Below are 16,414 nucleotides of genomic sequence, written 5' to 3'. Positions count from 1 at the left end.
CCACAAGAAACTGCAGGAAGCCAGAGAAACTGTCTACTAGTTCTGATAGAGCTTCATTGCTATTTTTTAAATGTCATTTTTTGTTTTTAAAGAAATCAGTGCAGAAAGATTTTTAAAGGTAAAAAGGACTATTAGACTATCATCACATCAAATCTACATCCAATTGTAGCACTATTTTAATCTGAGGTCCCATTTTGACAAAAAAAAAAAAGCCAAAGACATCGACAATAAGGAGCATATTATCACTTTTCTTTGAAATTACTTTATTTGGTTTCTACATAAAATGCAGTAGGTCTTTCCAGACATTCAGTGCAATGATTTATTTTAAGAGAGGTAGCCACAGAAGAGGTAACATTGAATGTACAAGAAATTGCCATAAAGCACAGTTAGGATAACTAACACCAGGAACTAATTAATGCCCATAAATATTTACTTAGGTTCCTTTTATATGAGCCATTTAATTTGAAATTGACATCCCTTTATTCTCTCAGGTTTTACAAAATCCAGTGACATGATTACCTGCTGCGTTCCGTTTTTTCCTTGTTTCTAATTTTTTTTACCTGATTGGTAGGTTCTAATTATTACTTTCTTAAAATGAAATCGATTTCAGCACTAGCCTGTTCAATGTGGTTTGGTAAACACTGCTAAGGTCTTTTGGGCTACTGTGCCTTTAAACAATAACTTCCTCTTTTCCTTAATTCTTTTTTAAGCCCAATTAATTGTTTCCTGTTTAATCCCCATAGTTGCAGAATTATTGAATAGCTCTTATTCATCAAACCTGTGCCCTTCCTCTTCAGTAGATTGCTGGAAAACATTGTCCCTTTGCATTTTCCTTTTAAGCTTCCCTTTAAAATCAGCTAACAATAGTGTGTTTAAAGAAGGAAAGCCAAAATTATATTAACAGAAGCAGATCTGTGTTTATTTTGCATTGTGCTTTTTTCTTTTGGGAGCAAAGGAATACTTCATGGTGAAAACTGGCCCAAAACCCTGCACATGCATTTCTTGGTTTTAACAATTCTAAGCCTTTTACTAGATTATAATCCTGCTGTTTACCACCTTCTTTTCTCATTCTATTTTCATTTAAGAATTAATAATTCATTTTCTTTGGGTTGGATCCAGTGACAAACAAGCAGGACACTGCTCAGACAATGGTGCTTTCCCACCACTGGGAAAAACATGGGATGTAGCAAGAGAGGGTGCAAATAGAGGGGAGAATCGACAGAATCTAGGAGAATCTCTGTACCCACAGAGATGCCTTCTGCTTGTACAAGAGAACCTCTGGATCCCAGCTGATATTGTATTTGCCACTGAAAATGCATGTGGCCTGTTACTTCTGTTGACACCTGATCCGGCCACAGTTCACAAATCTGGCATCTATATTGGTGGAATGACTATCTAGAAGGTAGGCCTGCCAAGGTACATGTTATTTTCCTGTTGGAGACCAGCCATTGTTTGCTGTAGGCACAGTTTTAAGCTTCAGCCATAGAGATCCTTTCAGTGGAAAAAGAGGAAAAGCTGGCAATGATGAATCACAAATTTGGTACAGATTCTCCTTTAAATTCATGACATTCTAGTTATATAGACACAGTTGCTAGAATGTTTTTTCCCTGGAACAAAATTCAGAATGTTGGTTTAATCCCTTAGATTCCTAAAAGAGAACAGATAGATAGAGTAGTTTTAATTATTTTATTTTATCAATATTATATATATATTTGTTGCCCTAATACAAAGTAACTTAACAACTTAATATATAGTGAAGTAAAATCTACAATTATGAGCCAAATTAGAAAAAGATGTACAATACAAAATTCTTAAACTGCTCATCCAGCAAGTCCCCCCCCCAACTAAAAGTTGAGCATCACTGTACCTGGGTAAATGGGTAAAAAATGACAATGTCAGGCGTGTTTCAACTGTCAGGGAGCCATTTCATAGTTTTCCCCCATTGTGTATGATGAATGTAGTCTATTCTCCCTTTTCTTCCTGAATCTTCATATATATAGTGTATGAGGAAAGAATGAGCTGACTGCTCCAAGTGTTTCGAAAATTTCACAGCAAATGGGTATGGCAATGGGCTCTACATAGTCATGGCAGAAACAGTATTAAACTTGCATTTTCTGTAACAAGCCCTATTTAAATAGGACCCAGGTTGCTGAAGAAAGGGGGAGGGGGAATACAGGAATAGATTGCACATGAGTGTTTGAGGAATACTTATTTCTTGAGAGAAACGTTGCTTTTTTTCTCAGAACTACTCCTGCTCCACAACCACAAACCCACATTGCAGGAGGAAGTGTGTGGTGTGCAGCCCTCACTTGTGCGACAATCAAAAATGTTTCAGAATAAAAAGCCACTCCATAGCTGCAAGAGAAAATATGGAACTATGAAGGTGAAGGGAAAGGTCAGGGTTCTTGTGCAATATATCCTGTTCGGGGCTTGGCTGCTACTGTTTGGAAGGGATCCAGTCTATATAGGAAACAGGAATTTTGAGAGCTGAAAGGGCAGGTTTGGGTGTTGCTGTTGCTCCGCACTTGTCTGAATGTTAAGATGTTTCAAGAAATCCTTTGACAAGTCAATTTCCTTACAAGAAGAAAGTACTAGATATACAAGAGCAGATTTCTTTATGAAGATATAGCTAGCTACCCCTGCTGTGAGTTTCAGACGTTGAACTTATTAGTATCATTACTATTGTTTATTAATGTATGAATCACCTCTGACACACATCATCTTATATGCCTTCAGCAGGAAGCACTGCTGAGTTCAATAGAGCTTATGTCCAGATACAGTGGTACCTCGGGTTACATACGGTTCAGGTTACATACGCTTCAGGTTACGGACACTGCTACCCCAGAAATAGTGCTTTAGGTTAAGAACTTTGCTTCAGGATGAGAACAGAAATTTGCTCCGGTGGCGCAGCAGCAGCAGGAGGCCCCATTAGCTAAAGTGGTGCTTTAGGTTAAGAACAGTTTCAGGTTAAGTACGAACCTCCGGAACAAATTAAGTACTTAACCTGAGGTACCACTGTAATTATGCAGATGTTTCAGCCAGGCTGATCCCTAATAAGCTGGATATTATGCTTTCGTGTGCATGCGTGTGTGATTGCATGTTTACACACATACACAATGGAGCAACACAACTGCCTTCATTTTTGGACACTCCATGGGCTCTGGCTGCCATGATGATCTCCTAAAAATATTGCCACAGCCTAAAGCCCCAGCAAGAGAAGAATATGTTCTCACGTCAAGAACAACATGCCCTTAATTTGTAGTTTCGTTCCTATTTCCTCAGTGCTGTAAAGACCTTGTTAGGCTACCCTACGAAAACATCTCTGAATATTAGATAAGAATTTATAAGTGTCCATTTCTTTTGTTTAGCACAGGAAACAAAACCCCTCCTTATGATACTTGGCTTTAAGTTATGGTAGACACTCCTTATGACTGTCCTTATCTGTCTTAATCTGATGTTTCCAGGAATTTCAAGCAGGATATGGTTCCAGACAAGAGACTGGGCAGTGGAGGTATGGCACAACATTGTTGGCTCATAAGAAAGCTGAGGGGGAAATTTGAAAGTAGAGAGCTTGTCAAGATATAGAATTTGGGATAGGTCAGCTGAAATTTTTTACTCCTGCCCAACATTTTTAAAGTTGATTTTGTATGTTGATGAACATTTAATTTTCCAGTTAGAACTTTCTTTTTCAAAAATAAATTCATTTCCAATAAAGTGGTACCTCGGGTTAAGTACTTAATTCGTTCTGGAGGTCCATTCTTAACATGAAACTGTTCTTAACCTGAAGCACCAGGTTCAAGCACCAGGGGCCTCCTGCTGCCACCGCGCCACCGGAGCACGATTTCTGTTCTCATCCTGAAGCAAAGTTCTTAACCTGAAGCACTATTTCTGGGTTAGCAGAGTCTGTAACCTGAAGCGTATGTAACCTGAAGTGCATGTAACCTGAGGTACCACTGTACATATACATTTTTTCATAGAATTTTCATTTAAAGCTGGGGGGGCATTCAAAATCCTAATAGAATAATATGCATTTTTACAAAAGTCTAATTTTAAATCACCACAGTTAATTTGCCTTGATTTGTAAGGGAAGCGATTCCACCTCTGAAAAGTCTCTTTCAGCTGGTGGCCCAGTTTCTGCTTGTATGTGCGTGCGTGCCTGTTTGCGTGCAGGAAAAAGAAAGTTCCAGAGAGAGGAAGTGAAAGTTCTAGAAGCCTCTATCTTCAGCTTCATATGGGGTTGTGGCTGACATCAATCCAAAACTCTCACTAAGCTTAACTGCCTCATCGCTAAAATGTTATGGGTAGCTCACTTTGTTTAAACGTTGTGAATGACTTAAGCAGGAATAAAGCTGTTTCGAATGAAGCTGCCTGGAGAAAGTTAAACGCTGAATGTAATTTCTTTGTTCACAAGCCTTGCCAATTCATGGAGCATATTTTAAACATGAAGGAATTTAGGCTGTAGACCAATGAAAACTCCATCTCCCAGTACTGGGAAGTCATATTATCATCAGTGTTGCCTATGATGCATAGTTCAAGTCTATAAACATCTCTGGGCCAAGCTAGATGGGGCACGGGAAGCCCCTGAACCAGATTGGGAATACAGAGCTGTGAATGACATTTAAGCCTTTCCTTCCCAGTGGCGTAGCGTGGGGGGTGCAGGGGGGGCCGGCCGCACCGGGCGCAACATCTGGGGGTTAGGGTTAGGGGGCGCAAATCCACAGGTTAGGGGGCGCAAATCCATGGGTTAGGGGGCGCAAATTACTTGCCTTGCCCCGGGTGCTGACAACCCACGCTACGCCACTGTTCCTTCCATGACATTTTCCCTGTCAAAATATTTCTCCCATCCACACAAAATGCATTTTGCCCTGTGGGGGAAAGCACACGCATACTGATATGGTAGTTTTGGTAATGCTTCAGAACTTTTGCAAAGCCTCTTTATGAGATAACACTTGAGATGTTCACATAATACGTTCATCGTGTGTTCCATCTTGGTCCCCGTGTACACAACAGATGAGCTGCACAACCCTGCTGCTATTCCTGTGTAATGTTCAATGAGTGTACAGTCTGTGTACACAGTGACTGGGACGTACAACAAGTGTATACTTCCATGCAAACACGTGCACATGTGTAGAGATCATGTGTACAGGTGTCCGGAGTATTGTTATGAAACAATATGAAAACTGAAACACAGCCAACCTTTGAAATTCGTAATTTCTAAATTGTGATGGTGTTCTCCAGTCAATAAATTTGTGCTAAAATAACCGCTCTCCCCATAAAATGGAGGGCACCCTTTGCGTGCCCATGCACAGCACCCCTGATCCTCCGTGACTCCCGGCAGAGTGCTCCTGATCCACCTCTTCAGGTCACAGACCTTGAGGTTCCCGCCAAACCTCAGTTCAAACGAACCAATCGTGACTGGGGAGGCGGAGCCATGGGAGCTGACCGAGTAGAAGTAGTCTTCACTCTGGTCTGCTCTTCAAGCACAAAAGGGGGCGGAGCCTACCTGGGAGCTCTCAGAAAACTGAGAATTCAGGACAAACCAAAATTGACATATCTCTCCATTCCTGAGCACAAGCCCTATCATTCAGCTGCTATCCAGCATTTTTATGTGCATCGGCTACCAATCAAGTAGTCTGCATAGCAACAACGTATACTTATCTTCTTTTGGTTTAAATAACTTACTTCTGCATTATTTTTGGTGTCGTTTCCAGCAGCACACCGCAATAATAACCACAGTCAGAGAAATTAGGACAAGTACAGTTACCACCACAGCATATGGATAGCCTATATGGAGGAAATAAAATAATTGCTGACAGTATGGAGAGGAGTCTATGTAATATAAATATAAATGCAATTATATAATATAACATAACATTATAATAATATAATATAATATAATATAATATAATATAATAATGATTTATATTATAATATAATATGATATAATAATGTAATATAACATAGAATAAAATCACAATTCTACATTGAAAGTGAGGTCCTTAATTTGCTGTAGTGGGTGAGATGACTAGAGGTTGAAATAACTTCTAAGAATATGTTCAAAATGCATTCGCTGAAAACCAGTGAGTGTGTTTCAGTTTATGAAAGAGGTAAGAGTAAAGAATTTCAGAGGGAGACTAAAAGCACATGCCCAAATCCATCTTGAAGGAGGGAAAAATAAGGAAGAATGTATGCATGTAACAATAGAATAAAATGATAATTATTACTTGATAAGGGGAAGTGTGAAATATACAGTATTAAAGGATCCAGGGGTGGACAGGTGGGTAGCCCCACTCAACTGCCAAAATTGGCCACCTGGAACCTGTTCCACATCCCTGCACTAAAGCCTCTCTTTAGTCTGAATTTTGTTTTTGTTTTTTCCTTTTACATCAGGCATGGCAAACTTGTGACACTCCAGAGGTTGTTATACTCCTGTTCTCAGCGCCCCCCGGTATCATGGACAATGATCACGGATGGTGGAAAACTGTAGGTCAGTAACATATGGAGGGTTGCAGGTTCGCCATCTCTTGTAGAATGGAAGAAAAGAAAATACAAGATTTTTAAGATGAAAGTTTTGCTACCTTTTAGGAAGATGACAGGCACCGAGTGCTTTGCTCACTTACCTTTTCTTGGTACCTTGAGATCCATCTCTTTCCCCCTGTGTGTAACCTTGCAGATCATTTCTTGTCCAGAATGGCTATCTGAGGCATTTACAAGGATATTGCTTATAACCGATACTGTTCCATTGGGATTTGTGATCTCATGTTCCTCCTTCAGGCCTCTTGGCGCAACCCATGTGATGTTGGGACGTGGGAAGCCCGTTGCTGAGCAGGTGGCATTCAAGCGCCCATCAGAGATGCTGTAGTGTAAAAATGTGTTGAGGCGGCCTGTGACATAAATGACGGCACAAAATGCTTCACCATAAGGACCGCAGGTGGGCAATAAAAGGAAGATGAAAAGATGCTACTGTATCAGTGAGGGACTCAGCAGGGCAAACTGCAAACTGTTGAATTAGAGGCAGACTATATGGTAGGAATGCGGGTGGCGCTGTGGGTTAAACCACAGAGGCTAGGACTTGCCGATCAGAAGGTCAGTGGTTCGAATCCCCGCAATGGGGTGAACTCCCGTTGCTCAGTCCCTGCTCCTGACAACCTAGCAGTTCGAAAGCACAAAGTGCAAGTAGATAAATAAGTACGGCGTTTCCGTGCGCTGCTCTGGTTCACCAGAAGCGGCTTAGTCATGCTGGCCACATGACCCGGAAGCTGTACGCCGGCTCCCTCGGCCAATAAAGCGAGATGAGTGCCGCAACCCCAGAGTCGGTCACGACTGGACCTAATGGTCAGGGGTCCCTTTACCTTTACCTTATATGGTAGGAGAAGGGACATGGGTGGTGCTGTGGGTTAAACCACAGAGCCTAGGACTTGCTAATCAGAAGGTTGGCGGTTCGAATCCCCACAATGGGGTGAACTTCCGTTGCTCGGTCCCTGCTCCTGCCAACCTAGCAGTTTGAAAGCACATCAAAGTGCAAGTAGATAAATAGGTACCGCTCTGGCGGGAAGGTGAATGGCGTTTCCGTGCACTGCTCTGGTTTCCCAGAAGTGGCTTAGTCATGCTGGCCACATGACCCGGAAGTTGTACGCCGGCTCCCTTAGCCAATAAAGAGAGATGAGCACCGCAACCCCAGAGTCGGCCATGACTGGACCTAATGGTCAGGGGTCCCTTTACTACTACTTTCCTCCTATATGGTAGGAAACTTATGTTAACTTTGAGCAATCATCCTTCAACTGTAGTGTACTATAGTGTGTTATTCAACACACCATACATGTGGAAAAGCCCAATGTCCCACACTGCAATATTCTGGCTGAAAACCAAAACATATGTTGTAACATTATTACACAGTGGGCTGATTTCTAATCAGTTTTACAAAGGGGTTTTCGTTAGTGGCATAACAGGCCAGAACCTTGGACTTGTTAATTGTTCAGGAATATGTTCCCATAGCAACAAATTGCTTAGCCCATTGCTAACAAAAGATTTGGGAATGTCCTGAATCGGAAGAATTATGAGAGAAGGGGACAGATCCTTCTGCACAGTTAACAAATGTTGTGATCCAGGTCTCTGTATATACAGGGAAACGAAAGGAGAAGCCTGCAGTTTTGAGGCAGGTGGAGATCAGACACCAAGCTGAGCTTTTGGTCCCCGGAGCTTCTTAGTATTCTGTTCCACTCCCCATATCAGCATAGAAGAATATAAGAACCTAATGGATCAATGACCTATCAAGTTCAGCATTCTGCTCTCACAGTAGCCAATCAGGTGCCCACAGGAAGTCCACAGGCAGGACCTGGGCAACTGGAAATATACTGCCTCCGATCTGCTGTGGATATTGTAATCTTAGACTATCAGGTTTTGCTTTCATAATCTGCAGCTAGTGTGCTCATGGATCGTAGGTGTTGTAGTCCAACATCAACCGAAGGACCACAGGTTCACCACCTGTGGTTTAAGCTGTAGTTCCAATTATACTCAATCGGTAGTTATATTGGATGAAACCAAGTATTAGGAAATGCTGTAGGGCTCTTGTAACACCCTTCCTAAGGAAACCAAACTTGGGCAAGTCCTGCGCCCCTGGAACGCGGGTGAGATAATGGTGTGTGTTGTATTGCTTCATTATCAAAGGAGCATATTTGAAGAAATGCCCTGCTCTAGCTATTTTAATATGAAATGACTCACCGTAAACAGAAAGACAAGTTTTTTTGCTAGTGGATCCTGGAGGAAAGTTGTTAAATATGCATCGGTAACAACCATTTTCTTGGGTGCTAACATTCCAGAAGCTGATGGCAGTGTCATTGAGTTCTAAAATTGTTAAATTGACTCGACCTTTGTATTGGTCATTAATATTTGGAATTTGTTTGTTGTCATATGCTGCCAAATTTACAAAGTTTTTATTAACCTCTTGCTGCCATGTAACTTGAATAGTTGGAAGAGATTCTGTTAGGGTACATCTCAAAGTAGCGTTGCCGCCCAGCTCCACGTCTCTGTCACTTGTCAATATGGCACCTGCGGCAAGACAAAATAATTAATAATCACCTCTCGTATCTTATGCTTACAAATCCCTTGGTCTAGATCCAAGGAAAATATTTATTTATGCAAAAATTCCTGTTCTGCACTTCTAGCAACCATGAACAGATTAGAACTGGGCTGCTAATTCCAAAATATTTTTCTTTCATTTTTTAAAAACCTTTCACTGGATAGGTGGAGGGAAAAGGAAGCCTTTCTGAAATTCATGGTAGGAACAATTTGGGGAAGAGGGTTGCTGCATACCTTACTTAACCTCACAAGGCAGCTCTGTGTGTGTCTGTGCAGTGACCAGAAGATGAAAGGCTACTGGGAGGAGCACAGAGAAAAGAAACACTATGGTTCATTTGTAGCAGCACAACCAGATGCCTTCATCTGCCTGACCTGCAACAAAACATATCTCTCCTGCATTGGTCTCTATAGCCACAGCAGGTACGGCAACCTTCCAACAGTTTGACTTCATCCCACAAAGCATGCTCCTCCATTGTCTCCTGAGACAGACAGATGCCAAGAAAATACATTTCTTTGACTCAAAATAGAAGCCCATCCTGCTCACAGCAACACAAGACTCTCCATAGCCCTCTGCCAGCCACATTTGCTGGTCTACTGGCTCATAGTCACAGGTCTGGCTCTACCATTAGGTAGAATGAGGTGACTGGTGCAGGGGCCATAAGATGGGAGGTGGTGGCAGTCCTTAGCTCTTCCTCTTGATATTCCTGTCCATACTGTTGGAGATGAGAGCTGTGGGGCTCCAGCCTTACAACTATGGTGTTGACCTCCCTCCAGGACAGTGCAGTGCCCCATTGCTAGTACTGAATTAGGATTCAGCAGTCAGTCCAGCTGGCTACTTGATACCAAGAGTGTGTGTGTGTGTGTGTGTGTGTGTGTGTGTGTACCATGTTGTCCATTGCCTCAGGTGGCAAAATGTCTTGAGCCACCCTTGCCTAGTCATTACACTTTCCCCAATGCACTAATCATGTTAGACTTACCCTTTATCCTACAGAGAACAATACATATGATGCACAGAGTCAGGCCCTGGAAAGTCCATGGGGAACAGAGACCTTCATTTAACTAGGAATAGAAAAAAGAGATGTGTTACAGATACACAATAGCCTTTTTTGCCACTGCAATGCTCTACTATTTGGATTTTGGGTATAGCCCAGGTGCATAATGAAGATAGAGGCTGTTGTTCCACTGCAACCATATCAGGGGATTTTCAAAATGTTGCCATAGCAGACAAAACTCCCCAAAACAAGCAGTGAAGCTTTTCCATGTCTAGCTAAGAACTAACAAATGGCAGGTCATTGGCCTGAAGGCTACTTCACATTGTACCTACCGTACTTTACCCATTTCTTTAAATAGTGGGGAAGTTGAAATCCACCTATGGACTGTCACTAATGAGACTTGACCTCATTGGTGTTTTGCAGCATGTACAACCTGGGAAGCTATGACAGGCTTTAGTTTCCCAGTGCGTGTATATTTCTGTGCCGTGATGTACAAACATTCAAAATGATTACATGTGATCCTCATTGGTTTCATGGGATTTCCTAGCAGAAGTGTTTTCTGTTTATGAAATGAAGACTGTAAAATCTGAGAATGCCCCATCAACAGATAAAGAGGAAACAGGGCCGTGTTGTTGTTTTTCTTATTAAACTTCTTCTCCTTGCATAGAGTAGAAATTTGGTAGAGGAGCTTATCATGCAGTACAGGAGCTGGCAATGTGGTGCTACCCAAATGTTGTTGGACTTCCAACTCCCATCATCCTCAGTAAGCACGGCCAGTGGTCGGGGATGAAGGGAGTTGTAGTCCTACAACATCTGTAGGGCACAACATTGGTTATCCCTAATGTAGTGGGTCTTGATTCTTAAATTTCAGGAGGACCAGTGGCAGTCCAGCCTGCTAACCTTGTGTGGAAGCTTTCTAAACCACTGTTTTTAGAACACACCACAGAGAGCCATGATTTAGCTAAGTGATTGGGACTATGCTGCATTCATACCATGCATTTAATATGCATCGGAAGCATATCAATTTCCACAAAGAATCCCGGGAATTGTAGCATGTTCAGGGTGCTGGGAGTTATAGCTCTCTGGTGTAAACTACAGTTCCCATGGTTCTTTGGGGAAAGTCATGTGCTTTGAAGTCATGTGCCTCAAGGACAGCCTCTCCCCATATGAATCAACTTGGACTCTGCAATAATCATCTGAGGACCTCCTTCATGATTGGCCTGGAGGATGGCAACGCAAGAACAAGCCTTTCTGCAGGTCTCCCTGTTTGTGGAATGCTCTCCCTAGGGAATCTTGTCTGGTGCCTTCATTACATATCTTTAGGCACCAGGCGGAAACATTTCTCCAGAACCAGGCCTTTGGCTGATTAGCATTCTAAGGGTTATTGGTTTGCTTTTGTTCTCATTGTTATTATGTATTTTGAATTTTGTGTTCTCATTTTGTATTTTTTATGTTGTGAACTGCCCTCTTATCTTTGGATGAAGGTGGCATACAAATTTAATAAATAATAATAATAATAATAATAATAACAACAACAACAACAACAACAACAACAACAACAACAACAACAACAACAACAATGTGCTTTAAATGTATGATGTTTATTCAGCCTAAGTCAGAAGATGGAGTTGGTAGATATATGAACTGAGTCAGCAGATTGAGATTGTAAATTTTGGGATTGAGTCGGCAGTTGGAGATTGTCAATTTTATCAGGGAGTCCCTTACCTCTCACCACCGCCAATAATCTATTGGAACTAGTCACATTGCTTAGATGCCTATCACAAACCCCTGGTGCATGGGCTCTGGTTGTTGTTTTTCAGAAGCTCATGGAAAGTATTTTTTCACATTGTTACTTCTCATTTTCAACTCCAGGCCCTAGCATTGGAATAAGTTGTTCTGGTGATGAGACTCAGAAAGCCCCTGGGCTCCAATTAAGCCCTGTATTCTAAATCACAAAACACTGCACAAAATGTGTAGCGCTTTCATACATTCCGAGCTCTTTGTGTTCATGTTCTAGTTGTAGTCCTTACAGCAGCTATCTATGGTAAACCAGTATTAAAATTCCCCCACAATACTACAGGCTGGTTTAAGATCACCAAGTGAGCACATGGCAGTAGTGAAACTTGGTGTATTTCAATCTGTAATTCAGTCTCTTAATCATTATGTTATGCCAGCTACCGACAAGGATTAAATATGATTAAGGAACAGACTTATTATCAAAAGGAAATGAGATAATTGTTAAGCAAAGGATGTGTTGTGGGTGGACACTTAAAGGAAGATAGGCATTTCAGCTACAGAATCAAGGAAGGAAGTATCTGGGAGAAGAATAACAAGGAACAATGGGGCAAGCAAACTACTTCTCAAAAGAAAAACAAAATGAGCAGTGGGTAGTTAATGCCTTTAAGGTCAATGGAAACTAAATCTCGTCAGTATCTCAGTGGCAAGACGTTCCCTCAAGAGAGCTGGCACAGTAAAGGGAGAGGGATTAACAGGATGTCAGAAGTGAGAAAGAAAAGCAAGCAATGTGATTTGTGTTATTGCTAAATGTATTTCTAGAATCTCAAAACCCTAACACATTTTGTTCTCCTTCATATGACAAGCATCGCACACACACACACACACAGAGTGCTTGACACATTGACTATCTTTTGCACCAAGCGGTGATGCGCATGTGTGAATGAGCACTAATAGATTAATCCCCACCTACAGAACTTTTGGATTGGCTCAGTGTCAAAACATGATCAATCCCTTTCTCCAAGCAGTGCAAAACTCCTGGCTGCAACACCCAGGTTAGGTTCCCCACAGAAGAAAATTTTTAGATCTTTACATCTGTGCTTATTTACACATATTAAGGTTGAACAAAGGACACCGGAAGCTGCCTGCTAATGCAGTGGTGATCCAGTGTTGTCAGCTCTCCAGGCTTTGAGGCTGGGATCTCTTGTCAGGTCAGCCCATCTTGGAGATCCCAGAGATTGAATCTGGGACTGCACTGCAACCTTTCCCCTTCAGCATAGATGAAGGCACAGATTAAGCACCACAACTGACCCTCCAACAGATTTATTTGGAGAGAGGGTTGTAAAATGCATCATGCTAAGCAGTTTCTTTCCATTCATTGGCTTGTCCCACTAAAATGCGTTTACAATCACCACTGATTCCAGAGGGATTTATTGCCCTGTGATTGCAGACAATGACTTGTTAATGACAGTGGAACTTAAAGCACATCTGCAGCATGGTTCTAATGATGTTTATTGGTAGGACCAGTCAAAAAATATATATTAAAGTATAACACATCGAAAGTGTTGTAAACTCGAACCCTCTACACCGCCTTCTAGGAACGAAGCCCACCTTCTCATACTGAACAAGCTGCAAGTAAATAACCTACACTGATTTAAATAAAATTAACTTACATACAGTATTTAAAATGCATTGCCAAGGAAAAAATGAAAACCAAATAATACCATTATTTCCTTTTGCCCATGTTTTCCAAAACTTTTTAAACATTGTAAGAAAGTGAACCATACACATTACGGTCAAATGTGCAATGCAAATAATTTAGGAGAGCATTGTTGCACGCCAACCCAATCTCTAAGTAGGTATGCTGCAGCAAAGAAACAAAACAAAACAAAAAGCAAAACAAAATACCCTTGGGACATCTTAAAGATTGCCAAATTTATTATGGCATGAGCTTTTGTGGATCAGAGTCCACAAATAGATGCAAATACATCCTATGAAGTGGTTCCTGGTGTTTGGAAGTGTACCGGAGATAAATGGATGTATCTTTTAGGTGCTACAAGACACTTCGGTGTTTATATTATAAATGTCCAGCCATTTCCTCACTTAAAGATAGTTTCATTTGACTTCCCAACATCAGCTTTTGAACCTAGATTTGGAGAGAGTGTCTGTTTCTGTGAGTCCTCTAAGCTTTTAAAACTTTCCTCTGTAGGTGCACATTTGAAACCATACCTGCATGCAGATTACTTACCAGATAACACACTTTAATCACATTATTTTTTTGTCATAATTGGGCCAGTTAAATAGTAGATAAAAACAGCAATTTATTTACACAGCTTGCAGTTCATGTATTTTTAAAATAAAATGTATGTGCTGCTTAATTTTCAAAGAAACCCAATGTGACTAACAAATTGAAATGTCACAACAATAAAAAATATAGAACCATCTCACTCCAAACCCAATCATAAAGTCAAGAATTTACATAAAAAGCAATTGAAACCACAATAATAGATCAGAATTAAAACCATGGAGTGCATATTAATGAATGGGATAAGAATTTCAGACCACAGCAGTGATTTTGAGTGCAGACCCAGGAGATTTATATGTGAAATCTCCTGCCAGTAACTAGGTTAGTGACGTTATGGAAATAGCACCCAGAATAATACAGTAATGATATAACCCTTGGAAATGATGAGAAGTTGGGGTTGATGGATTTTAGTACCATAAACAGTCATGCTTGAAATCTAAACTGCACAGAGCCTGTTCAACATAGGAAACCACTACATGAGTCACGCAGACTTACTAATATTACAACATCATCCCCAAGGGTATAACCTGTCTAAAATTTGTGGTCTTCATTAGTTTCTACCCCACATTAACAGTATTCACACATACACACAGATAGCACCAAAAGGATTCAAAAACAAAAAAGTTGCAACTCTGTTGCACATTTATCTGTGAGCTAGCCCCATTGAACACAGTAGGATTTGCTTCTGCATAAGAAAGAATAGGATCAGGCTCCATGGAACTCAAATCCTGTTCTGCATTTCTCATGTTCATGCTTCAAATATTCCTATTACATTCACTAGAAGACAAGGGTGATGGCTTTTCTTTTCTTGCCAAAGTGTGAAAATAATCCTATACATAAAGATGATCTTACTTATAAGCAAGAGTGTGGGATTGGCGATTCTCATGTGTGCCATTGTTTTTGCTGCAACCACACAACATCTTTGTCATATTCCCCTCTCCCCATATCTGCCCCTCAGTTTTAATCCATACTCAGTCTTTTTGGGGGGTGGGGGTGGGAAACCCAGTAGTCAAATTCCTGTTTGCACTACTAGGTCCCCACCTAGAAGCACCCTGAATCTCACGCAGTTCAGTAAGATTTCCCTTTCAGTTAAGCATGTGGAACATTGCTGTCATAAAAGCACCTTTGTGCTTCTCCTCTGCAGTGCCAAATTTATGTATAAGCTAAACAAACTATAGCTTAGGCCCCCACTCTCTTGGGCCCCCCCAAAAAAAATTAAAGGAAAAAAAATGTGTAAATTGTGTTTCTAAAGGAACTTTTGTTATTGCCAAATGACAATGTGTTTGCATTGTTAAGTTTGTTATGAATAAAAAATCATTTTAAGTTAGAGCTTAGTAACTATTTCACTATTAATATACTTCTTAATTGTATTTTAGTTCAACAATTACTTTGATAAAATACCTATTTCGTTATGTGCAAATGGCTTTAGATATCTATTAGGTCCATCAATTACCATATAGCATATATTCAACACAAAAAACCAGCGACAATTTATTGTTGACAAAGGACAGCTGGACATATAAAGGGCCCCATTACCTTCAGTAGCTTAGGGCCTCATCAAACCTTAATCTGGCCCTGCTCCTGAGCAACGGCATCACCAGGGCAGGGCTGGGACCCACTCCAGGCAGCTGAGCAGAAGGGCTTCCAAATGCAGCAATCTTGGATTACCACATTTTGAAGTGAGCACACCACGCATGACTATCTAAAGTGAGATGTGCCCCTCGTAAGCCTATTTGAATCCAGAGGCTAAAACTAATTGCGCCACTACTCTTGAGCTAATTGAATGCCGGAGGCAAATTGAATTCAGGCAGTACGGCTTTGGACCAATTTAAGCAAACACCAATTTCAGCCTCATTTGAGAACATGCAGGCACTTTCTCTTTACTTTCTCCCTATGTTCGGAGACAAATCCCCAAGCTTGTGCCTTGGACTGGCATCACAGCAAGCATCTTACCTTGGGACGCATGCTCCGGTATGAAGAAGAGTGCACACGAGGGCAGTTGCTGCCTCCAGTGAAGGCTGGAAAAGCCACAGTGTGGAAAAGGAAAGCAGGAAAATGCATTGGGAATGTCTAATCTCCCGTCTCCTCCCTCCCTAATGGTTGGGGGTGGGGGTGGGCAGTGAACTCTGAGAGACAGAAGTCTAAAGCATGCTCTTAGAGCTAAACAGAGATTATAAAGCAGTAACTGAGAGCACCAATTGGCCATTGTCTTATTAGTGTCTGTTTTGAAAAATGATGCTTATGCTAGATGTGTGCATATGGCAGGGAGCATATACTTAAAGAAAGGAAAGGATATTTGTATAAA

At 41.2% G+C, this 16,414-nt stretch overlaps 1 protein-coding gene across 2 annotated transcripts; it reads right to left on the bottom strand.

Moving 5' to 3' along the window:
- Positions 1 to 239: 239 nt before the first annotated feature.
- CD200 (CD200 molecule) lies at positions 240 to 16,207 on the bottom strand. 2 transcript variants are annotated; one of them, XM_082219780.1, is made up of 6 exons: positions 16,063 to 16,207; positions 10,056 to 10,137; positions 8,722 to 9,048; positions 6,621 to 6,884; positions 5,683 to 5,784; positions 240 to 1,648 (listed from the first exon to the last, which is right to left on the bottom strand). In XM_082219780.1, exons 1-5 carry the CDS (start codon positions 16,168 to 16,170, stop codon positions 5,690 to 5,692), a joined length of 876 nt encoding a protein of 291 aa, XP_082075906.1. In that variant the 5' UTR covers positions 16,171 to 16,207; the 3' UTR covers positions 240 to 1,648; positions 5,683 to 5,689. The 2 variants fall into 2 exon arrangements, with proteins under 2 accessions (XP_082075906.1, XP_082075907.1); XM_082219781.1 differs by having other exon boundaries at positions 240 to 1,491.
- Positions 16,208 to 16,414: the final 207 nt, after the last annotated feature.

The sequence above is a fragment of the Podarcis vaucheri genome (genome assembly GCF_965113315.1).
Source record: "Podarcis vaucheri genome assembly, chromosome: 4".
Lineage (NCBI taxonomy): Eukaryota > Metazoa > Chordata > Lepidosauria > Squamata > Lacertidae > Podarcis > Podarcis vaucheri.
The sequence above is the reverse complement of the archived record's forward strand: the minus strand, read 5'-3'. Positions and strand labels throughout refer to the sequence as shown.